The sequence below is a fragment of the Buceros rhinoceros genome, unplaced genomic scaffold, assembly GCF_000710305.1.
Source record: "Buceros rhinoceros silvestris isolate BGI_N320 unplaced genomic scaffold, ASM71030v1 scaffold1117, whole genome shotgun sequence".
NCBI classification, from domain to species: Eukaryota; Metazoa; Chordata; class Aves; order Bucerotiformes; family Bucerotidae; genus Buceros; species Buceros rhinoceros.
The window spans coordinates 25426-51623 of record NW_010420258.1 but is presented as its reverse complement, the minus strand read 5'-3'; the positions used below and the strand labels follow the sequence as shown (position 1 = coordinate 51623).

General features: G+C 41.8%; 1 protein-coding gene across 1 annotated transcript in view; it reads left to right on the top strand.

Moving 5' to 3' along the window:
- The window catches only part of MAN1A1 (mannosidase, alpha, class 1A, member 1), a 111447-nt gene that overhangs the window by 81669 nt on the left and 3580 nt on the right, over positions 1-26198 (top strand). Inside the window, exons 7-9 of the mRNA XM_010139225.1 lie at positions 3382-3497; positions 20454-20673; positions 21496-21668. Of these exons, the coding sequence (XP_010137527.1) occupies positions 3382-3497; positions 20454-20673; positions 21496-21668 (509 nt within the window). The remainder of the gene's footprint in view (positions 1-3381; positions 3498-20453; positions 20674-21495; positions 21669-26198) is intronic.

Genomic DNA, 26198 nt, shown 5'->3' with positions numbered 1-26198 from the left:
GGAAAGAGAATGATAAAATGCTTGAAGTATTTGAACTTCTTAGCCCCTTTCTGATGACTGAGCCTTTTCTAGTTGTACACTACCTTCTCCAATCTACATAACGCGTTCAAAGCCTCTGTAGTGTGCAGGATCACTGTTCAGGAGACCCTACTTATTTTTCCACTTTTCCTACTTAGGTTCAGTCTACCACCATCCCATTCATGTGACTCAATGTTATTGTGTTTTTTCCTCCCTATGTTATTGAAAGAAAACAGGCAAGATACACTGTCTTGGTCTGAAAAGACATGGGCCTGTAGGTAATCAGTGTTGGAGCTAGCTGGACAACACAAGAGGGGGAAAGGTCTGAAGAAGTTTTTGGATATAATAGTTCATTTGGGAAGCAGCTGAGGTGGAAGTTAAGTTCTAGAGTTCTTATGGGACTGCCCACAGTCTGGGTAGATATTTTTCACAAAGGCAAAGAATGAGTGTTTTATTCAATAAAATATATTTTTGAATGCTTTGTGTCATTTCTCAATTAAAAAGCTGTCCAGAAAATTTGTACTGCTCAGTTGTGTTGTCGCATCAAGGCAAAGGCCATTTCCTTTTATGAATTAGAAGCGGGCCCATCATTTTAGAAAGCCTTCTAGTCTGCTACGCTGCGAGGCTTCCTTCAGGTCACTGTGCCAGAGCCTGTGGCAGCTCAGCGTGCATAACCCTTGACTCCAGTAGGCATGTTGGTATAAACTCAGGCTTACATTTACAGATCTGAGAGGAGTGTGCCCGCTCATTACCCATGATGGTTTAGCACAGCTCTGTATAGCATTAAAACCTCCTACTGGAAGTGTTGATCCTACAGCAGCAGACACTGGGTTTGGTTAGATGGGCACCTCAGCCTCTGTGAGCCAGGTCCAGTTGCTTTCTTCCTCAGCCTGAGTCAACTGCAGAAGCTCAACTTTTTGGTGAGCTGCATGAGACCAGATCTTTTTAGTGGCTGATGCTATTACTGGCTCTGCCTTATTTATTTTAAAGCAGTCAGATACTTACTCTACCTTATGGCCTTTGCCATTTCACTGTTTTTACTATAATTTTGTCTTATATACTCCTTGTTCTCATTAAATGCCAGTTTTTATTGGTGTGCGCTGGAAAACTTACAGTTTATAGCAGCTTTGCTTTCCAATAGCATGTAGTGTTGGACAAAGAAATAGCTTCCTGCACATGCAAATGATGGACACAGATGTTGATGCAGGTCAGACCTGGAATGCTGAAGCAGCAAAAGCATATTTGATCTTGCATCCCTTCCAATTCAGCTGTTTCTGTTTGCAGACACTGTTTTATTAAATTTTTTCCCATAGTGGAAGATCAGAATGTAAGACTTGAGAGATGTTTTATCTGAGATTGCTTTCTAGGCTGTTTTCAGTTGATTACAACAGGAAAAAAAAAACCACACAGCCCTTGACTCTTAATTGGTATAAGACAGAATAATTCTCTCTCAAACTTCAAGTGGGGAGGGAGGAATAGTTTCTGAACATTTCTGCGCTAGCAGTGCTGTAACTGTGAAGGACGCTGTTGGATCAGTGCCATTGTTCCTGTAAATTCATTTAGCCCTTGTTATTTTGACAGTAAACTGACAGTGATTTGCTGCAGTGTGCGTCAATTGGATTTGTCTACTGCAATAATGTATATAATAACAGGGCTTATTATTGATGAAACTGTGCTTGTGCTATTTAGTTTGCAAATGTCAGAGGTTTCTATGGTAATTTATTTAGGAAATTGTAAAGGTCATTTAAATGCTGCTGTTCAAAGATCAGCCTTCGATCACAGAAAATGTTCTCATTTTTTAAAGAAGTCTCTTCCTTTTGCTTCATGAACATTTAATTAAATAAATGGTGTATTCTTTCCAGAAATGTAACATTTCTCATTCTAAAGAAGAGAGGGGGGGAAAAGCCATTTATAACCCAGGTTTGATGGTACAATGTATTTGTTACGGATAGGGACAGCACACATTTGGAAAACCAAATTACTTTTTGTGTGTCACAGGCGAGTGGAGGAAAAAGACACTTAATAAAGTTTGAATAGGAAGAAGTCTTATCTTCTACGTTTGCATGGCTTTTCAACCTATTCAGAAGGCGGAAGGAGGCATTCATTCCATAAAGAGAAGATACTAAGCAGTTTAAAAATAAATTCCACATGTTCTTTTGAATTCCACCAACAGAGGCATAACTTTGAAGCTAAGATCAGAATAAGGAGTTGGGAAGTGTGAGCTCTGTACCATTAACCCTTCTGCATCTCTCATTGTGAGCCTGGACTACCCCACGTGTGTTTTGCTTTTCTCAGAAACAGAATTTTGTGGTATGACTGTCAGACTTTCTGCGTGATACATGTAACCACATCTCCATGCTGGATGTCTTGGGTGGAATTAGCAGCCCCCTTCCTCACTATAAAATCCAGAGTTATAAACACATAGTTCTGGTAAAGCACTCTGGAATCCTTTCACTGAAGACTCGATAAACACCAAATCCCTTAGTATTACCAGGCAGCACCAAGTTAAAAGAGAAAACCTCAAGCTTGTGTTCTTAGTTTAGTGGAGCTTAGAGAAACACTTTACGTGCGCATGTGTGTGTGTGTGTATATATATATCTTGGATGGTCTGATTTGTGTGGTGTTAGTATTTGCAGGGTCACATCCTAAACGTGTGCAGTTGAATAATCACAGCATCGTAGTACCAGATCATTTTACACAGTAAGCGTAGGGCAGAATAAAGCAGCATGATAGCAATAATCCTCTGTAGGTGCAGCAGTCTTTTTTTTTTTCCTTTCAGAACCACTGCTGAGTTCTGAGAGCAGTCAGCTGTTCAAACATGTAGTATTATTTTTAAACATATAAGTCAGCATTTTGAAATACATTAAATAATCTGAAATTCAACTGTGCAGGAAGGAGCTAAAACATTTTGGCCACTTTTATTAAGTGACTTAAATGGAGCATTAGTGAATAAAAGAGCAAATGAAAGCAATGGCTGCATGTTAGGAGGGGAAAGCCTTGATCACACTAGAGAGCACTTTCTACTTTTTTTCTTGGTTTTAGAATAAAAAAACATATTTTTCTATGGGATAGACTCCATCAATTAGATATTAAACATGTGGATTCTTGCTTCTTTGCCATGAATTCCTGTGGCGTGTTGGGGATATTAAATAACTGTGGTGCTTTATCTTGATGGAAAAGTGTGCAGTTTAAGAAATAGTTCTCTCTATATACCACTTAAGTTTTGACTCAGGTTCCAGTCTTACATGTATTAAAGATTGTTGTAGGAAGAGACCATCGAATGCAGTGTTTCAAACTGTAATTGTATTTTATTGCCCAGGCTGAGGATGAAATTACTATTCAATGTCTTCCTTCCCTTTTAAGATCACGTCTCCATTGGAGGGCTTGGTGATAGCTTTTATGAATATTTGCTCAAGGCGTGGCTGATGTCGGACAAGACAGATGAAGAAGGCAAGAAAATGTATTATGATGCTGTTCAGGTAAATAAGATATTTAACTCTTCCTTTCCATAATAATCTAATCTGTAATAATCCTGAAGAGACAGGCTCTGGGGACAGCATGAGAGATTTATGTCTTTGCCACCACAGTGTGGCTTTTTTCAAAGAATTAGTTTTATCTTTTAAAAAGACTTCATCAAATATAAGTGCTAGAGGAGTACAGATAATGTGGGAAAGAAGAGAGTCTTGAAGTACAGCTAATTTTTTTTTCCCAACTGCAATACAGTCAGTTCTCTCTGATATTGGAGAAGAAAAGTATAAAATATGCAACAAAAAATGCATCACAGGGAGCTGTTAGATAGAAGTTCAATTCTTTTTTCCTCAATCTTCCCTAAACGTATTCCTGTTGTCCTTTTTTCTTTATATCCAGGAGGGAGTTCCTCTCTTGTGTTTCAACCTCATATTTCAGCCATTAGACTATTTTGATCATGGTCAACACAAGGATCAATATTTTATGGTAGATAATTATAAATGAAAATGGAAGGTTTTGTTGCACGATGACCTTGTGTTACAAAAAGTGTATATTTGACAGCTTCTGTGAAACAGGGAATTATTCAAATTGGACACGAGAAAGTTTTCAAAAATCAAGATTGTTCATACTTATATTTCTATGTGGTGTTTTATTTATGATCCTTCGGCTCTGCAATTTGCTTTGTTATTGATCGTATTTCCTTACTATGCTGTTTTGGGAGAAGTGATGAGTTTATGACACCAGATTGAGTCTTGAGAAGTATTAAGTTACTCATATTTACAGGCTTTCCTTACAGTCTTGGGCAAATGACCTGTTTTCTTGGTTTTTTCCTTTCATGTGTATGTCTATATATGTATATCTAAAGGAGGTTAATAGTACTTCTTTTTTCCCCATCTTTTCATCTGTTTTGACTGAAAGCGCACTAAGGCCAGGACTTTTCTCTCTTATTAACTGTATGTATGTACAGCACTGTACCCAGGTGGCCAAGAAGGCCAACATCATCCTGGCTTGTATCAGGAACAGTGTGGCCAGCAGGAGGAGGGCAGTGATTGACCCCCTGTACTCAGCACTGGTGAGGCCACACCTTGAGTGCTGTGTCCAGTTTTGGGCCCCTCACTACAAGAAGGACATTGAGGTTCTAGAGCGAGTTCAGAGACGGGCAATGAAGCTGATGAAGAGCACAAGTCTTACAAGGAGCAGCTGAGGGAACTGGCATTGTTTGGTCTGGAGGAAAGGAGGCTGAGGGGAGACCTTACTGCTCTCTACAGCTACCTGAAAAGAGGTTGTAGGAAGGTAAGGGTCAGTGTATTCTCCCGTGTAACAAGCAATAGGACAAGAGGAAACTGCCTCAAGTTGTGCTAGGGAGGTTTAGGTTGGATATTAGGAAAAATGTCTTTACAAAGAGGGTTGTGAAGCATTGGAACAGGCTGCCCAGGGAGGTGGTGGAGTCCATCTCTCGAAGAATGTGCAGAACATGTAGATATGGTGCTGAGGCATGTGATTTAGTGGTGACCTGGCAGTGCTGGGTTAGTGGTTGGACTTGATGATCTTAAAGGTCTCTTCCAACCGAAACAATTCTATGTTTCTGAAGTCCCTCTGTAGACAAGGGTTTGGGATGCTAAGCAAAATCTGCTTATTGTTTCATACATCTGGAAATGCGCTGTCCTGACGGAAGAGATAGGCCTCCTTTTACTTCCCGTACCACAAAAAGTGGTGACATTAGAAAAAATACAACCCTAGCTCATTGCAACTACTTTTATTTTTTCATTAGAGAGAAAAGTCATATGTGATGATTTAAAGGAGAATGTGATCTCTGGGGGTAGTAAATCTGAAGACCAAGTATCCACTGCTAAGCAAATCCTGCCTTTAATTTTGTAAGTGCAGATTTGGATGCAGTTGGCCTCATTTTCATCACTAACATGGTTTCAACTTCAGACCAAAATGTGGATTTTCCATTAGAGTGCCTTTGAGGCTATAACATAAGAACAGGGATGCTGTAATGGCACAGCCATTAGGTTGGCAGCCAAAAAGAGAGAACAAAGTGTCTGATAATGCAATATCAATTTATCTTACCATGGAAGGCATTTTGAAGCACCTCAAAGCTCCTTCTAGTCTTCTACTTCCACCAGCTTAATAACGCCAAGTTTTTCTTTTCAATACATACTTACACAGGGTAAGTGCTAGTGCAGAGATACGTGCGGTAAAAACCGTGCTTTTGCTAGTACAGCTATTGTGGGAACCACTGCAGGTCGAATATCCCAAATGTGGTATGACCATCACCAGAACGATTGCCTCTCGTTCTGCTGGGGAGCAGCAGCGGCCCATTGATGCCATCTGGTAACAGAGTCCAAGAGAGCCCAGTGCCTCGATGGCCATTGCTGGGCTGCTCCTGCTAAGACTGAAGGTTCACCTTTCCGTGACTAGAGCATGGTTGGAGTGAGGTACATCAGAAAGTCTCTCTTGTCTTACGCCATGGGAGCAGTTGTGCTGTCTGTCTGCTGCAAGGTGGCATTGTGCCTGGGTCACTCCGGAGCCAGCCCAAACCACCCAGCAGGTGAAGAGCTACCTGCTCTTGGTTGATCATCAGGGAAGAGTACCAGGAACGCTCCAAGGTGTGTACAGCAGCATGGCTTTGTTGAAACTCACACCTTACTTATACCAGTATAACAACTTCCTTGGGTACGGAAGTTGTTGCAGGCATCCTGGGGTGCCAATGGGGAGCAGAAGTGGTGGTGGTCACCACACTGCGTGGCTGGTTCTCCCTGCTTGGGACTGAGCTGGTGGAGCAGAATTGCCTGGTCAGCAGCATCACCAAAAGCGGCAATACCAGTGACTGAGCTCTGCTATATATGACTAGATTTAAAGTACCTATTATCTTGATACTTTTTAGTAGTACTAGCTCTTAAGTAGTCCAAGCATCATCCGTCCAAAGTATTAGTGTTTGAGAGGGCCAAATGATAACTTAGTATGTGCTAGATTTCACTATGCTTCCAGTACTTTCTGAGCAATGGCATTTGTGTTCTCTGTTCTCTATATCAAAGCACATCTGTACCAAAGCTGAAAGTGTGCATGCAGCATGTGGCGGTATAGCTTCACGTTGTAATATAGCCTGTTCAGAAAACAGCGGGGAGGTTGCAGTCTCACAGAAACTACAGGCTGCTTGCGCTCCATTGAGATGCCACATTCTTCACTGGAGTAACTAGCCTGTTTTGAAACCCATCCTCATGTTGGCTTTATTGCTATTGATCCCTTACTTATCTAAATTAAAGCTAATTTAAGTGTCTGCACAAGCTGCAGTCTTTCTTTATGACTAAGCCTACTCTTTTTGGGCATTCTGAGACTGCTTCGTATTTTCTTAGATAAATTTCCCCTGACACTTTCGGAATCTTTTTAAGACTACGCCAAAGGGAACGTCATGGTTATTCCTGGCCATTCCGGTCCAGCATATACTCACCAGATTCTGAAAGAGCGATGTGAAGGTTTGATGCCTAATTTGAGTATCTTTTGCTATCCAGAAACCACAAATGAAAACATATGGTGAGTTATAGTTCACTGTGAAAAGCTGAAATTTATTTAGGTAAAGCTTTGGGGTGATTCTTACATTGTTTTGTAACTCATGTTAAAACCAAAGAGTTCTTTCTATTGGAATTTTTTTACCACCTAGAGATTGTTTCATGGCTTGAGTTAAAAGCAATAAGTGCGATATCAGATTAAAACCTTTTTCTGCTTTCCGTGAATAACGTGTATTTGGTTGATGCCATTTAAAGAAGAGCTTATTTCTAATGGGAAAAGGGACAGAGCTAGTCTTGTTTTGACTATCAGAGCATAGTACGAATGTATTTTTATAAAGCTGTCAGAGTGATTTATAAACTCTAGAATTTGCACAAAAAGACAAGTGAATGTATTTTTATTGCAGGTTATTTTTATCTTTTGAAAAGCATTGCATGTAATCTTCTATTTCACGTAATACAGGAAGAGATCTTCTTAAGCTGGTTTCAACAGACAGAGTGCAACATCTACTTACAGAACAAACGTGTATTCAGCTTTCAGTCACATTTTGAGGATGTAACTGCCCACAGAATAGTCTGTCAGCCTTTGCAACTATCCGGGACAGGAAGCATCCCATTCTTTTCAGTTAATACTGTTGATCTCTGAGCCACATTTGAGTAGGTTTAGTAACACAACATGATAATTTAGAGCAAGAATGGACCTAGTGAGTTCACTTATATCATAGCAACTGCATCAAATCCTCCCCTCTTGAATGTGTCAGCCTGCATTTTCTAAGTTTAAGGGCGGTTTTCCTGGAACTCCTGGTAATAGGTTGTCTTGCACTTGATGTCCGATGGTCAGATATCTTTTCCAAATTTTCCCATTACATTTATTTATGATCATTGCTGCAAGATTTCTGCATCATAAATATTCCTTCTCTCTCTCTGATGCTGCCTTCATCCTCTCCTCAGTGTAGTTCTAGAGAAGTGGCATATCTAAAGGCTGTAAAGAGAGCAGTAACTTGGCCCAGAAGAACTTCGCAGGAAGAGGGAGAATCGCTTGCCAGCACTTCACAAGGAGCTTGGTTCAGTGCAGCCCACGGGGGTCCCATGGGTGGTATCAGAGAGGCAAAGCTGCTCTGATCTGCTTTAGACAGAGTAATTCACTCTTAGACATTTAGATGTTTAATTTTTCTTACAGAGTAGCAACTGCTCGGAACATTATAACCAGAAGACCAGTGGTCTTTATAGAACCCAGCGTGTGGAAGTAGAAACCATAGAAATAGCAAAAAGAACAGGTGTTGTGAAGCAGTGGTACAGCCGTTCTCTTCCACATTTCAACAGCATATTCTGCAAAGTCAGCCTGCTGCTAGGCTAGGTTATAGAATCATAGAATTGTTTTGGTTGGAAGAGACCTTTAAGCTAATCAAGTCCAACCATTAACCCTGCACTGCCAGGTCACCCCTGAACCATGTCCCTCAGCACCACATCTACACATCCTCTAAATACTTCCAGGGATGGTGACTCCACCACTACCCTGGCAGCCTGTTTGAAGGCTTGACAGTCCTCTCAGTGAGGAAATTTTTCCTAATATTCAACTTAAACGCTCCCCTGGTGCAACTTGAGGCCATTTCCTCATCCTATCACTTGGTACTTGAGATAATAGACTGACCCTCACCTGCCTACAACCTCCTTTCAGGTAGTTGTAGAAAGCGATAAGGTCTCTCCTCAGCCTCCTCTTCTCCAGACTAAACAACCCCAGCTCCCTCAGCTGCTCATCCGACTTGCTCTCTAGACCCTTCACCAGCTTTGTTGCCCTTCTCTGAACTCGCTCCAGCACCTCAACGTCCTTCTTGTAGTGAGGGGCCCAAAACTGGACACAGCACTCAAGATGTGGCCTCACCAGTGCTGAGTACAGGGGGACAATCACTTCTCTCCTCCTGCTGGCCACACTATTGCTGATACAAGCCAGGATGTCGTTGGCCTTCTTGGCCACCTGGGCACACTGCTGGCTCATATTCAGCTGACTGTCGACCAGCACTCCCAGGTCCTTTTCTGCTGGGCAGTTTCCAGCCACTCCTCCCCCAGCCTGTAGTGTTGCAGCAGGTTGTTGCAGCCCAAGTGCAGGACTCGGCACTTGTCCTTGTTGAACCTCATACCATTGGCTTTGGCCCATCTATCCAGCCTGTCCAGATCCCTCTGTAGAGCCTCCTGACCTTCAATCAGATCAACACTCCTGCCCAACTTGCTGTCATCTGCAGACTTACTGAGGGCTCTGCAATTAACCTTTTGTGAGTATCAGAAGGTGGAAAAGTAATTTTGGGATTTTGAGTATTCAGACAGGAAATGTATAGGATGATTTTTAAATTTTTTTCTTTTTTTTTGACACATTGCTAACTTTTGAGCCTAGCCTTGGTATACTCAGTTTGTACTCTGCTAATGGAAGCTATATGCTTTTGATTTTGTTTGAGGAGGTTTTTTTGTATGTTTAATTGTCAGCGTTAAGTAGTGAATATTTTCCAGAGCTGTCGAGATTTCAGCCTTTCAGATAAATAAACCAAATCCATGTAGACTCTTTTCGCATTGAAATGAGGGAGAGAACAAAGTGATGTTAGCAAACTGAAAACATGATATTGGCAGATACTCCCTTTTCATCTCCAGGGTTTCGTGAGGGACTGTTTAACTGTGGTGACAGTCTGGTGGCTGGTCTGTGCTGATTGCAGTTTCCAGTAAGTTGCTTGAAGTGTTTTGCTTTGTGTTTGTAGTGATCTTAAAAACTACATAACTGATGTGGACAATGACAGCACTGCAACAACTCCATTAGAATAGTTTGTCATCCTTTTCTTGAAAGCAAAAAGGCTTGTTGCGACTGGTAGAAATTTATTCTAAAATATTCAGAAAATACAGAATGTAATATTTTGAGAGTGATATGCTTTGATTCAGGCCATTCCATTGATACTGTTTTAAGCATATGAATAAATCCAGCCTTCTGGTAGCAGACAGCATGAAGTACATTTAGTGCAAGAGCATTGGTGCTTTTAGAGACACTAATAGTTCTATACGGGGGGAAAAAAACATAATTGCAGTAGTAAATTATCAGTTTTCCCCTAGAACCTAATCATATTTTTAATGATTAGATGGATGGGTGTTATAGTAGCTGTTTGCCACTGTTTCCAGTTTAAAAATTCAGGCATTTCCATTATAAGCACTGGTATTTCATTTCAGGTCTAAGCTTACCTGTATAACACGTCTTAAGTCCAAAAGCAGCAAGTGCCTTATTACTTTCAAATGTTTCTTTTATATTGTGTTTAAACAAATTAAAGTTCTCTGTTCAAATTATCAGGTTTGATTTTTAAAGTCCAGTTTAGCTCAGAGTAAGGAGATGCCACTTTTCTTTGGCAGAAGTGTTTAAACAAATTGTAACGAGGGTTTTAACTTCCTATTCCATCCTAATTTTTCTGACTTTATGCTTTCATGTGATTCATGCATCTTGTAATAATTGATATTTAAGAAAACAGAATCAACTATAAATCTAAAGTTTAAAAAAAAGAACTGCAGTGTTTTTCTGCCATCTCCAAAACAGCTGTAATAATAGAACAATGCAAATCTTAAACTTTCCATAATAAACTCATTGGGATTTTGGAAAAAAAGATAAATTTGGTGAATTATGAAGACTGCTGAAAGGAAGCTTCTATTGCTCAACAAAGAAAACATGAGGGAAGTCAAGGAAACAGGCCATTGGCTTACAAGCTTACAGCATCCAAAACCACGATAATCCTGACCTGCCTGCTGCTTCAGAGCAGTAAAATGTGTTGGTGCAATCCGTAAATACTAAAATAAATAACCAATTGACGCTATACATCTTTGAATTATTGGAAATACCACATGGTACAATTCTCTTTCCTACTCACTGTTTCTTCAAATTGTCAAAATACTGTTAATGAAGAAGATTCCTAGGGGAAGAATAATGTATTAAAATTTTGGACTGAGGTAATTTATAGTGCTTTGTTGTAAAGTAACCTGCAGAGTTGTAATTATCCCCAAAGCAGCCTGCAGAGTTGTAATTATCCCCAGAACAAACAGAGAGAGCAGCCTTGCAGAGAAGGACTCGGGGGTGTTGGTGGATGAAAAACTGAACATGACCCGTCAAAGTGTGCTCACTGCCCAGAAATCCAATCGCATCCTGGGCTGTGTCAAGAGAATTGTGACCAGCAGGTGGAGGGAGGTGATACGCCCTCTCTACTCCACTCCAGTGAGACCTCACCTCTGAAGTACTGTGTCCAGCGCTGGGGCCCCCATTGTAGGAAAGACATGAACCTGCTCGAATGGGTCCAAAGAAGGGCCATGAAGATGATCAGAGGGCTGGAGCACCTTCTCTGCGAGGACAGGCTGAGAGAGGTGGGGTTGGTGGTCCAGCCTGGAGAAGAGAAGGCTCCAGGGAGACCTTATTCCAGTCCTTAAAGGAAAGATCAGGAGGGACCCTTTATGAGGGAGAGTAGTGATAGGATGAGTGGTAATGACTTTTAACTGAAAGAGGGTAGGTTTAGATTACGTGTAAGGAAGAAGCTCTTCATGTGAGGGTGGTGAGACACTGGAACAGGTTGTCCAGAGAGATTGTGGATGGAAGTGTTTAAGGCCAGGTCATATGGGGCTTTGAGCAACCTGGTCCAGTGAAAGGTGTCCCTGACCACGCAGAGGAGTTGGAACTAGGTGATCTTTAAGGTCTCTTCCAACTCAAACCATTCTATGATTAGAAACCCTGGACAATTAGAAGTTGGATCGTATTTTTGAAGTTTCAAATTTATTAAGGTATGGAAATATGTAACTATGACTTGCAAGACAGTTTTATCTCCAGCTACAGTGACATCTTGAGGTGGGAAATGCAATGCCTGGTTTTTTGTTGTTAGAACAGTGATTGTCATTGAAATCCATTAATCATACTTAAAGAGTTACTGTAAAAGGAGTGGTAAAGTGCCTCAGTGCTAAAGGAAATAGAGCTGCAGCTTTACGTTGCATTGGTTTGTAATTAGTTTTCCCTGCTCCTTTAGCAGAGTTAACTTGTTTTATGTCACGTGTTTATTTGTAATCAAGCAACTTTAAGCAGCAGAACACTTCTCCTGAGAGGCCTCCGTGTGTGCTCTGTAGGCATCTCTTAATATTTTTATCACCTGTCGGCATAATCCACCAAGAGAATACCCTCTGTTAAAAATAAGATTGTTGATGGCGGGGGGGGGGTGGTTTCCCCTCGTTTAAGTGGTGAGATGGCTTCAGTTCTCTGTCCTCTACATTTCTCTGTAAGCGCTCCAGTTAAACATCCTAAACAACTCAAAGGGTAAATGGAGGCCTTCCCAATCACAAAATCGGTTGAGGGAGGTTGAGCAAAGGGGGTGGTGAAGACAGCATTTAAGCTGCTTGAAAAGCTTAAAGCAGTGAAACATGGAATGAAGGAAAATGGGTATTTGTTAGGAGGGTCCAGTTCTGCTTAATTTTGCAAGTGTAAGGACTGACAGTATAATGTAAAGGTTAAGGAAGGTAAGCAGAAAACACAAAACATACTGCCTTAAAGGGAGCAGGAAGGGGAGGAAATCGGCTTGGGAAAAATTGAGGAGTTTCTCTTTCGTGCTGTCAATAGCAGAGATTACACACACATGCGATGTGCAATCCTGTAACCTAAACAATTCATACTGTCTCATTCACAGCAGCTCTTCCAGTGTGACTGATAGGCAAGGGCATAATTTTAACGTGCGAACTCTTGAGAAAGATGCCAGGAGTAACACAAGGTGCACTCGAATCACAATTCAAACTGCGAAAGAGACTGTTAGCGCTTCTAATTGAGTGCTCAAGCATTTTTACAGTGGTTGTAGAGAAGGAATAATTTCCCACAAGACAGGAAAAAAAGTAATTTAGCTACAGGCTTTATTGCAGTGAGGACTGTTAGCAGAGACTTACATAAAAGGATTCCCTTTTATGGATACCTTTCCCGAGGTTTTCCTTTGGTAGGGAAAAGCCAGGGGAAATGCCGGGGGTGTGGAGATAACCTCCAGGAGCCGGCAGCTGGCATTGACAGGGCAATAGCAACTCCTCGCACCTGTAGAAGTCTCCTCCTCCATCCCTTAGGGAGCATGAGCAAACAGAGCAGCGGGAATGGTGCTGAAAGATCTGCCCACTCAAGAGGTGAGCTCAGTTGGTGGTCATCACCCTCTCAGAAGGACCTTAGCTATGGTCTCCACCCAGCAGAAAGCCATGCTCTCTACACTCACCAGAGCAGACGTGGCAACCCCGACACAGCCTCCACACCACCATGCAGCTGCCCAGGTGTCAGGCTGCAGGGAGTGCCAGAGCCTGGCACTCCTGGGTAATGGCTACAGCAGTGAGGACAGCCGTGCACACTGTGACCAGGTGGACGATCTGCTCAGCCTGGTGGCAGAGCTATGAGAGAAAGCAGAAAGGTTAAGAAGCATTAAGGAAGCTGAGCAAGAGATAGACTGGTGGAACCAAGCTGTCCTCCCTGAGACAGAAACGGGAGCACCCACCAGAAAATACCCAAGGTCAAGGGACCCTGTATACTCCCGCCGCCAGGCTGAAGGCAGCAGCCTAAATGAAAGAAGTGGGTGGAGGCAAGCCCACGCACAAGACAGCAGGCAAATTCCCTCCTTGCCCACCTCGCCCTCCCTGGAGCCTCTGTACAACAGGTATGGGGCTGTGGGTGACAGTCCATCCGCACCAGAGGTGTCACCAGGGTCAGAAAGACCTATGACCTATATCACAACCACCTCCAAAAGGAAGAAGAGATAGGGTTTAGTCGTAGGTGACTCCCTTCTCAGGGGAACAGAGGGTCCAATATTCCAAGCAGGCCCTCCTCATAGGGAAGTCTGCTGCCTCCCCAGGGCCCGACTTAAGGACATAACTAGGATCTTCCTTGACCCTGGTGATCCCTCAGTTTTACACTGACTATGATGTCTATGGGATGGAACACCTTGTTGGTCAGTGTAGGGTCACCTGTCCTGTCCGCTCCTCCCCGCAGGCGCAGCCTCTCACTCACTGCACCCCCACCGTGGGACACAGGGTCTAGCAGTGAGCTTGGTCTGCACAGGAGCAAGTGTAAGCCAGAGCCTTTCTACATCCCAGTCCCTGGCAGTGACTGTAAACATCCAGCGTTATCACTGCTAGGAGCAGCCACTGTCTGCAGAAATATTCCGTGAGCTTCAGAAAGTGCCGTCACTGAGCAGAGACTGAGCTGGAGAGTGAAATCACTGAACAGAGTGAGTTCTAACTCAAACCAGGGCAGTGGAGAGGAAGCTGCAACCTGTAGTCCAAGAGTGAGCAAAAGAGATTTCAGGGCCTTGGGACAGTTGGAGAGGGAATCTAGGGCACAGGTTATTTCTAACTCTCTCCTCCCAGTTGCGGGCAGTGACATTGGAAGAATCAGCGGGATCCAGTCTATTAGTACACTAGACTTGAAGGGGGAGGGGGATAATACCAGTGTTGCCTGTGACAAGCTTCGGGATGACACACGATGGTTAGAGGGATGGGTGCTAGCGCGGGCCCTCAGCCTGTTGCTCTGAGGAGTGCTGGGGATACTGCAACACAGTTGAAGAGTGCTGGGAGTTGAGCTCAGGGACTCAACGGGGAAACATTGGTGAAATCTCTCAGAGGAAGGGTATTCTTCCAAGAAGGTGACACGGCCAACAGCCCAGCTGAACTGCCTCTACACCAACATATGCAGGACGGGCAACAAACAGGAGGAGATGGAAGCCACTGTGCTGCTAGAAAGCTACAACTTGATTGCTGCTACTGAAACTTGGTGGGATAAATAAATCCCACGTCTGGAGCGTGACTATTGATGGCTGCAGGCTGTTCAGAAGGGATAGGCGAAGAAGGAGGGTCAGAGGTGTTGCCCTCTATCAAGTGATCAAGGGGAGCCTATTTGGACCTTTAAGATCATCAAGTCCAACCGTTCACCCTGCACTGCCAGGTCACTACTAAATCACGTCCCTCAGCACCATTGTTACACACCCCTTAAGGATGCATCCTCCAGGGATGGTGACTCCACCACTACCCTGGCAGCCTGTTTGAAGGCTTGACAGTCCTGTCAGTGAAGAAATTTTTCCTAATATTCAACCTAAAGCTCTCCTGGTGCAACTTGAGGCCATTTTCTCTCATCCTATTGCTTGATTCTTGAGAGAGGGAACTGACCCCCACCTTTCAGGTAGTCGTAGAGAGTGATAAGGTCTCTCCTCAGCCTTGTTTTCCCCAGACTAAACCCCAGTTCCCTCAGCTGCTCCTCACAGGACTTGTTCTCTAAACCCTTCACCAGCTTTGTTGCCCTTCTCTGAACACGCACCAGCACCTCAACGTCCTTCTTGCAGTGAGGGGCCCAAAACTGGAGAAGGTGCTCGAGGTGTGGCCTCACCAGCGCCGAGTACGGGGGGACAATCACTGCCCTGCTCTTGCTGGCCACACTGTTTCTGATACAAGCCAGGATGCTGTTGGCCGCCTTTGCCACCTGGGCACACTGCTGGCTCATATCCAGTTGGCTGTTAACCAACACCCCCAGGTCCTTTTCTGCTGGGCAGTTTCCAGCCACTCCTCCCCCAGCCTGTAGCACTGCAGGGGATTGTTGTGACCCAAGCGCAGGACCCGGCACTTGATCTTACTGAACTTCATACTATTGGCCTTGGCCCATTGATCCAGATCCCTCTGTAGAGCCTCCTGACCTTCAATCAGATCAACACTCCTGCCCAACTTGGTGTCATCTGCAAATTAGCATTTGCTTTTGCTCTCTTTGGGAACATACATTTGCAGCCGCTTCTTTGCAAGCTTTTGTGTTGCACAATCTTTCCGCTTTGCTGTGATTGTAAGAAAGAAATTGCTATTTGAATTGCAGAAATACATTCTGGAAAACAGTAAAGTGAAATTTCCATTTACTTGAAATAAAAACTGTACCAGCTCCAAACAATTATATATCTATTTTCAGCTAATCAATGTCTACATTCTTCTAGCTTTTTTGATTATTTACAGATACTGTGTAGTGGTTTATACTGAGAATACTCATTGCAGTAAATTGAAATAATAATCTCTGTGGTGATATGACACCATGTGATCTTCAAGCAGTGCAGGAAGGTATTATTCAGAGATGGTGACCCAGTTGTAATACAGCTGCAATTCAAATTAACATGTATCTTTTTTAAATGTGTAGATAATTAGATCAAAAAAAATTGATTCCAAGTATGAAATTTGGAATTAATCCTACCAGACTGAGTTTTTCATTTGGGTAGATCTTTGTCACTGTGCTACCTCTTCTCCTTTTATAAGAAATGATGCTATTAACTTGATTTCCCTGTCAGAACTGTGCCCCCAGCACTGCAGATGGCAACTACCAAGTCCCTATGGGATTGTAACTCTACCTTTCCATCCCTCTGCTCCTGTTTGGAGACCCTTATTGTATCTTCATTTAAACTGGTAGTATTTCTTCCTCCTCCTAGTACTTTCTCAACTTTGTGTTAAGGGTTTTTGGGGTTTTTTTTGTCAACTCAAAACAATGGCCCATGTATTCAGCTAGTGATTTAGACCTGCTCTGGACCTCAAACTTACTTGAAAAATTAATACTTTTTCAAAAAGTTCAGTCCAGCCTGATGGCACTTATAACCTTTATGAAATTCAGTGATGAATATTTTGATGTGCTGCTCTTGAAGTTCATACCATTATATTACATATATAAAAAAATATTAAATCTGTGAATAGTAGTTTTTAAAATTTTCAGTAGATGGGTGGTAGGTGGCGCTTTGGCAGTTTGGGTCGAGATTCAGAATTGGTAATTGAAAGAGTACTTTTTTTTTTTTTTAACTGTTTACTTTGAAAATATTTTATTATACTAATGAATTGTACAGACACATTATACAAACATTATACATTCCAGAAGTACTGTTTTAACAATATTTCAAAGTAAATTGTGAAATTAAACCATAGGTAGGTTGAACTTGTGGGGAAAGGGAAGGATTTACCATGTCTTAATGCTGCAAATACTCTTACCAATACAGGAGTTCAACATTTCAACGAGCACCTTAATCCGTAGTTAATATTGGGGAGTTTCTTTTATACATTCCTCTCACACAGGTTATACAATTCTTTTAAGATCAAAAGCACTTACATTTTTGAGGCTTTCTAAATGTGCTGATTTTTTATAATAAGTTGTTTTTTTTTTTTTTTAACATCGAGTTCCTGAAACAACCAGAAGACACGTAACAACTTCATTATAATGTGACACTTCGATGCCATGCTGGAATTATTCCAATCTTCAGGCAACTTTGATACTGCAGATTTGTTAGCAAGCCTTTGGTGAATGTTGTTTCAGGGCGAGCAGATAGTCTCTCTATTCTCAGTTGGAGGGTAGATGAATAGCAGTGAGAGAAGGGAAACCTATTTCTGACAAAAACAATGTGTTTTGCTCAGGCTGTAAATGGCCCGTGAAGAAACTTCTCAGATTTGGCTGCAGCTTTTGGCAGTTCTGCTGTAAGCTCCCTGGCCGTGCTTTTGTGAGCTCGGCCGGTGCACCACCCAGTACCACAAAATGAGCTACCAGCCCGCTGGGAAGAGATGCTCCTCTGCCTGTCACGCTTTACAAAAGCTGTGTGGTTGAGGTCAGTTTGCTTAAGTCGAGTCACTTCTACAAACTTGTTTTCCAAGCGTGTAACTCCAAGTGAAGTTTAGGCTTTCCCGAGTTAAAGTATTTGTTTTCCTGTCCTCCAGAAAAGGAGTTTGTTGACTGCTGATGGACTTGCAATTTGGGCACGCTCGGGCTTATGGCTTTTGAAGGTTACTTGTGCATATCAAAGGTGATCTGGATTTCGTGTCTAGGTAGAAATGATTAGTTACCTAACATGCCGTTAATAAAGGTATAGACATTGGTATAGGTATTATCTAGCACTCAGGGACCCATGACTGTACAAAGTATGACAAGGCAATTTGAGAGTCTGTAATATATCAAGTAATTACCTAATAAAAATAGCTTTAAATAAGACGCTTACATAATTAAAATAACTTTTAATAGGCATATGTACTAGTTCTTAATAGGACCCATTTATAAAATGAAGATGATTTGCTTTACCAAGCCTGAATAATTAATTTGGAAATATATTTTTATTTTGTGACATTCTTAGCATCAATTAGCATCAATTTGTTAGTTTCTTAACATGAGTTTTTTAGGATAATTTTAAAATTTCCCAAGTGGAAGTCATCTTTTTTCGGCCTGAACTTTAAGCTTGAGCCAGAAGAGGGGGGAAAAACCTCTGAAAGATTAGCTGGTATTGCAAAATCCATTTCCACACTGCAAGAATCAGCTCTGGTCCAGTTACTGTAGTTCTGAAGGAGCGTGATTACTGTTATTTCTGTCAGTTGCAGTATTACTTCATTCAGTCTTTAATTAATTCTTTACTAAAATAATTGAAATATAGGTAAATTTAGTCATCAATCTATGTTTATTTTTAAATATTTTTAAATAAAATCTGTCTCGACAGCTAAGTGACTAGTATTCAACTATTACCAGAAATGTTGTGATGGGGAAACCATGCTGAGAGGTTTAATGAAATGTCATTAAGTTTTTCGTTTCTGAACTTGGTTTTAGGTAGCATGTTTTTTAGAATGCCTAAGTATTCCCAAAGCTATTCCCCACAAAATTGTTGTGTGTTGTTAACAATAAGGCATCCCGTTGCGAAATACAATCTATTCGATAAAGATGCAAGCAGCACTCAGAAGGATTCTGGAATTTTTCCAATTATTTCTATCTTCTCACAAATTTTGCCTGTTTATGCATGAAGACGTTTTGTAGTAGGTTCTTTGTTCTGTCAATTCTTCAATTATAAATTCAAATATTTTATACCCAAATGAGCACAAAATGCATATTTTAAAGAACATTATTTTTTAAAAAGAACCTAGGTGCTCCACTACTAGCTTCCCAACCTGACAGAAAAGCTTTTTTATATGCAGCTGGAATGCACAGCCACCAATTAGTTCAACACCTACTCATCCTCTGTAAATCTTCTGTAAATCTTCCCACAGCAGTGTCTGTGGTTTGGATGCTTAAGGAAACTGTTTTCCCACCCTTCCCCTTTCATATTTAGTTCCTCTTTTTATAGGTTAAATTGTACAGGGTTTGTTTAAAGCGCAGGAATCTTCATTATTTACTGCTGCTTTAAAATTTAGGTATGTTTTTTCTAGGTACCTAGTGCTAAAAACATGCGATCGAGGAGGAAGCAAAGGGGTGGAGGAGTTTTCTGAGCCAATGGTGGGTCCGGAGCTGGGCAGAAAACGTCCTTACTAAGTGCTTTGCGCTGATATTACTGGAAAACACAGTGTATTTTTCAATGTGACGTTCTTGGCACAAAAAGCTACTTAATACCTAAAACTGTTACAGTTATTCTGCTGATGCCTCTAGTTTTTCATGCTTATAAAAACAACCTTTACAGATGTTTAAATGGGAAGAAATAACTACAATCAATGCCTTTGCTTTATAACACTTTTTTTTTTAAATCCTGGGTTTTTTGATAATAGTTCTGTGTACTTCATGATTTTTCTCTTGTGTAAGGCACATAGAGTACTGCTTCTGGATCTCAGCGATTGCAGTAGAACAAACCAGAGCACCGCTGGATAACTGAATGTATGATAGCATTGCTCACCTCCTCTCCATTACCCTTTAAAGAGTAATTGCTTACTTCCTGTGTGGGCTTCTAATTAATGTCCTCTTCGGCATCTCCTCGGTTGTTTTAATTCTGTTCCTCTCACAAGGCAAAGTTGTTTTCCTGGGTTTTGCAATCAATGACCATACACTGCTAACAGCACCAACTTCTAATTCTCTCTAGATTTGTATATTTTTATTCGGTGGAGGTTTTTTTCTGGAAATCCCAGTGAGACCTTACTCTTGATTGAAAACTACAGAAGGATTCAGTCTGGGAGGGGAAATTCATTAGACTTTGGGAATGCCATATGGAGCCAGAGCCCAGCATCATTCAGTGCATTCCCTGCGGCAGGTGTTTTGAATACGAGTTATGTCTGCATAGAATTGGCATGAAATTGTATGAATAACCACATCCTTTAAGTCAGAATTAAAATGAGAAGTATGGAAGCTGAAGTGATGGCTCATCACCATTAAAGGTCAAATCACCTGAAATTGCTCAAAGTAGAAAGGGAAAGAAATAAAATAATTTTTAAATGTAATTGTATTTTTTCGGTCTTTTCAATATTTTTATAAAATGTACTGTGCAAATGGCTCAAAGATGGAGCAGAATTAACCGTCGTTACTGATGGATGCTAATCTCTGCTGGTTTGGCTGCACTTTGAGGTTATGCTAGCTCATATTATCCATTTTTCTTTATAAACGAAGGCAATAAGGAGAAAAGACAACCAACATACAGGACTAGTTTGTCTTTGTCTTTCATCCTTTACCAAGTGGGACTTTTGGTTTGAAAACATGTACTTTTGCAGGCCATAGAGACCCACCTCATTCGAAAATCAAGCGGGGGACTGACGTACATCGCTGAATGGAAGGGTGGACTGCTTGAACACAAGATGGGACATCTCACTTGTTTTGCTGGAGGCATGTTTGCTCTAGGAGCAGACGGAGCACCTAATGACAAGACGGGCCATCACATCGAGCTTGGTGCAGAAATTGCTAGGACTTGCCATGAATCCTATGATCGTACAAGTACGTACTGAGTCGTACTTTAGTTTCACAGTTTGACTTTGTGAAGGCAGCTGTCGGTATTTTTGCGTAATGCTGAGTGGAAGTTGTATGATGATGAGAACTCTTTGTTTCCTCTGAGCAAATGCTGCTTGGATCTAAAAGTAACTTTAAGAATGGCTGCTCTGTTTTATAAATAATTTCTGTGCACCCAAACCGTATCTACTCACTCTAGTAATTAACGTGACAGCTTTTGTTTCACTTTGCCAATTTCTGTATAGCCAAATACAAGTAAGCGAGGGACCCTGTTCATCTCTGCAATAGTTTAATTTATGCAGTATAGCTATTAATCATGTTTTATGTTCAAAAAATCATTTTATTCTTAGTTCTGTTGCTACAAGCTGCAAACAACAGAACTGCACAAGGAAAGTGGATTTTTGTGCGGGAAATTTCTTCGGATCTTTTGTCTTCTTACAGAAATAGCCCTGGCAATATTTCATGTCCCAGAGTGCGTTTTCCAGTTCGATATAGAACAGTAAATATCCTTGTCTTTTAAGGAAAATTTCACATGTTGCTGGTTATAGGCAGTCTTCCCAAATGCATATGTTAGCATCACTGTTCAAACTGGAACCGCTGTTTAAGGCATTGACGAGGAACAGCTCTCTCCTACTCTGAATTAATTACAAAACATTAAAACTAGGAGGTGCTGCAGTATCCTTCAGCAATTACATACCTGCTGGGTAACCTGGCTTTGTGCCACATGAAAAGATAGTTGATTTGGAAGGTTACATCACGTCAAACCTTTTTTAACGCCTCTGTTTCAGCATATGTTTTTCTGTTGGCTAGGCATGAAACTGGGACCAGAAGCCTTCAGGTTTGATGGTGGTGTTGAGGCCATTGCTACAAGACAGAATGAAAAATACTACATCCTACGACCGGAAGTCATAGAGACCTACATGTACATGTGGCGGTTCACTCACGATCCAAAGTACAGGCAGTGGGGATGGGAAGCTGTAGAGGTAATGTTCTACAAGAGCTTTTTCTTATTAATTTCTCATGTCTTGTTAAGTGAGCTATTGAATGATATCTGGATATTGTTTAGCAGTTGGAGAGTAGATATTTATGTGGAATTAGTAATATCAACTCAAATTTCCAGAGATTCATTGAATAAATAAATTAACTAAGATAATTTTCACAAAACCAAATACTGCTAGTATTGTGTATTAGAAGCATGCCTTGTGATTTCTCCTTCTAAACACTTCTCAGCTCAGGGTCGTATTTGGATGTACTGCTCAAGATGTTGAGTATGGCTGCACGTGAATGGAAAGTGCAAACGTGTCAAATTTGAGCCTTGGCCGTGGAAATATGTTTTATGAAGTGTATTTTCAACAGTAATTATACAAAGGTGATTTTAATTAAGGTGATGAAGGCCAAGATGAAGTACTTGATAGTACTGAACATTTTAAAAGTGAGTCACTTTCAAAAAGCATAGGTCATCTGGACTGAACTCCATCAATGATAACAATCTCTTCTAGATTCAGATTTCTTGTCCCACAAGCCTTTGAGCTTCAGCCAGTCATGCTGAACCTAACTATCTGCATTTGTCTCGCACAAGCCTTCCAAGAGGGCAGCTAGTCTATACTGCAGAAATGGGCTGGGCAAATCCATTGTTTCCCTTATTTCAGTGGTTAATCACCCTCACTGTTAGAGGTGAGAGCTTTTGAATTTGCTGTGTTTCATCCTCCAGGTACAGGTCCTTATTACAAGTTTAATAATTAGATATTCTTGAAGAAAAAAGTTTATGGTAAAATCTGTTTTCCATAAAGAAATAGCTGCTAGCATTAACTATACTTCTAACTCCTCCCTGTTTGAATATTCACAGCAATTCCACATCTGCAGTCAACACTGTGTTCAGCTAGGTAGACTGGAGTTATTCAGGACATTTTATTTGCCTCCCCCAGGTGCTGGCTCTGTCGGCCATGAAACAATGCTCCTGAGTTAATGATTCCAAAGCAAATTTTTTAAAAAATAAACCCTCTAATTTAGAGTGCTGATCCCTTACTTTCTTCTTTGCTAACACCACCCATAGGCAAACATTTTACTACTGGAATCTTCCCAGGCAGATTAAAATTGGAATAGTAACAATGGCTGTTTATGGAAGTCATCCCACCAGGCTTCATCAGTGCCAAGCATTCTTTCTTCAGGAGCTGTTTTTCCTGACTCATTGTTGCTGCCCACACTGATAACATTATTATAAATAATTGAAATGTTTTCCTTATTATTATTTTTCTTCTACCCTGTTGGTCCAGTTTGTGTTTATTTCAAGTTTGCACACTCGTTAACCTTCTTGGTGCTCACTGAGTGTTCCTTGTTTAACATTCGTGGGGTTACTCTCTTGTCTGGCTCTCAAGTAGCGGTTTACAGCCCATGTGTGGGAGATGCAACTGGTCCCATTCTGTACGGGCTCATCTTCCACTGTTCTTAACGTGCAGTTGCATCTTTCACAAAAACAAATCTTGCAGCTTCACAGAAGTTACAGAGACAGTTGTAGGTTTCGCTTCCCATCCACCCCTCCGCCCTCCTCCCCCTCTTTTCTTCCTTGGTCACAGAATCACAGAATGTTATGGGTTAGAAGGGACCTCTGGAGATGATCTAGTGCAACCCCCCTGCTAGAGCAGGTTCACACAGAGCAGGTTGCACAGGATCATGTCCAGGCGGGTTTGAATCTCTCCAGAGAAGGAGACTCCACCACCCCTTTGGGCAGCCTGTTCCAGTGCACTGCCACCCTCAAAGTAAAGTTCTTCCTCATGTTCAGATGGAACTTCCTGTGTTCAAGTTTGTGTCCATTGCCCCTTGTCCTATCGGTGGGAGCCACTGAAAAGAGTCTGCTCCGATCCTCTTGACACCCACCCTTTAGATATTGATAAGCATCAGTCCTCTCTTCTCCAGGCTAAACAGACCCAGGTCTCTCAGCCTTTCCTCGTAAGAGAAATGCTCCAGGCCCCTTATCATCTTCGTAGCGCTCTGCTGGACTCTCTCCAGTAGTTCCTTGTCTCTCTTAAATGGGGAACCCAGAACTGGACACAGTACTCCAGATGTGGCCTCACCAGGGCAGAATAGAAGGGGAGGGCCTTGCCCTACTGTCCACACTCTTCTAAATGCACCCCAGGAGACCATTGGCCTTCTCAGCCACAAGGGCATATTGCTGGCTCATGGTGAACTTGTCCACCAGGACTCCTAAGACCTTCTCCGCACAGCTGCTTTCTAGCAGGTGAACCCCTAACCTGTACTGGCGTGTGGGGTTATTCCTCCCCAGGTACAGGACTCTGCACTTGTCCTCGTTGAACTTCTTGTTGTCCTTGGCATTCCTTGCCAGATTTAATTCCAAGTGGGCCTTAGCCTTCCTTGTTGCATCCCTGCATACTACAAAAACATTCCTATATTCCTCCCAAGTGGTCAGTTCCTTTTTCCACATTCTGTAAACTTCCATCTTCCCTTTGAGATTTTCCAGAAGCTCTTTGCTGATCCCTGCAGGTCTCCTGCCTCCTTTGCTTGATTTAGTACCAATCTTGACCTTGGATCAAGTGGTGCTTGAATATTAACCAGCTGTCTTGGGCCCCCTTACCTTCTAGAGCCCTAACCCATGGGATTCCTTCAAGCAGGGCTTTGAAGAAGCCAAACTTAGCTCTCCTGAAGTCCTGGGTTGTAATCCTACTTATTGATCCTACTTACAAGGTCTTGAATTCCTTGATGTTTATAGCCCGTACAGCTCCACCTGATACTGTATTTTCTGTTCCAGCGCGTGTCGTGATAGCTTACCACAAGTATTTCATGAGTACTGCTCCCTCTTGCTCCATATTCTTGCACCAGAGAGCACATCATGCCACCCCTTTGTTCTTGGGGCAGTCCCTGACCACTGAATATGGTTGGTTTAATTACCAACACATGTACTACAAAGAGGAAGCTGAGACTGAAACAAGAAAAAAAGGGGAACAATCAGACCATTTGCTGTTGCTCAAAATAGTTGTTTTTCAGGTGTTTCATGTCCATTTTCAGTTTATACACTGGAAATAGGAACTCGTTAGGTTTGTTTCCCAGTGCCCTTGTAGTAGAAAAGGAGGCTGCTTTGTAAGTCATGACTTCTAAACTCTCCAACAAGTCTTTTAATTCTTCCTCTAACTTTTATAGGCTAAAAACATGTTCTACCCTCTCCATTTTTTCTTCGGAAACTTGCTTTACTGCTTTAATTTGAGCCCAAGTTCGTTCTGTATGTACTCCAGCAGCTGGAGAAAATGCAGTTATGACCGACAGCAATATCTACTGTTACTGAGTCAGAGAGGTTTTATCAGCTTAGCTCATGAAAGTCTCCCTTTCTGCATTATAAATGCGGCACATAATTTGAATTCATCGCACTTCCTTTGTTTTTTCCCTTTATCGTACTTTGAGACTGTCAGCCGGTTTCCACTCTGCTCGATGTTTTCCATGACTCTAGCATAACTAATCTTAGCCACCCTCATCTTCTGAGAACAACTAATTTTAAATGTGTTTTACTGTATCTTCCCACCCACCACTACCTCACGGTCAATGTGAACGCCACTGCGCTCTGAAACTGCAGCTACGGGCACAAAAGGCCAGTGCTGCCAGTTAAAGGAGGGTGTCAACCAAGAGCCTTTTTACCATGCTAATGCTGCGTGTGAACGTCCTGTTCCTTTAGTTAAGTGGGAGGTCGCTGTGAGGGGTAAGATGCTTCACGACTGCATCCAGTAGATACCAGCAGATGGCTAACATGGTGCAAGTTAACCTCTTAGTGCACCTCCTAGCAGTGTGTTCAGGTACCTATACAGTATCTCCCTGCAATGAACTCATAAAGAAGGCTCTAACTACATATTAGAGCACATAAACAGCAAATGCAATTTGCTTTTATTTTGCCTCACCCTGTTTAGAATGCAGATGTTGCCTTGAATTATAGCCTTATCCTTCAGGTTCTCCTTCTGCCATGCCTTGGAAAACATAATCTTGAGCTCAACATTCAAAATCCAGACACAGATTCAGCATTTTGAATTCATTGCAGGTTAAAGTAGATGAGAGGGAAGGAGTACCAGCCAGGGGAAATTACTTGTTTAAACTCAAGTATATTTGTCACTTAGTAAAAGTGTCCATGAAAACTAAAGACACATAAGAAAAGATAAATAGGCCTGTTATATTTTAAAGGATTTCTCCTGGAGAAAAATCCCTTTTAAATATACAATAGGCAGCTTTCTCTCCAGTGAAAACTATGGAGAGCCTGACAAGCAAGCTAAAGATATGCAGATAGCTACAGGGACTCCAGTGCAAACAAGGACGTTTAGGATATCTACTCACAGCAAAGTACAGATCTTGAAGAGCCTTTGGAGCCGATGGAGGTGATGGATACCTCCGTAATCACTGGTGACTTTTAGTCCCACCTCTCATCAGAAAATGCTGCTTCTGCCTGTTTGCTTGGTTTAGACATCCCTTCTGCCTTCTCGTAGCTTTTCACCATGTGAGGTTTGAAATGCAGCATCTTTCCC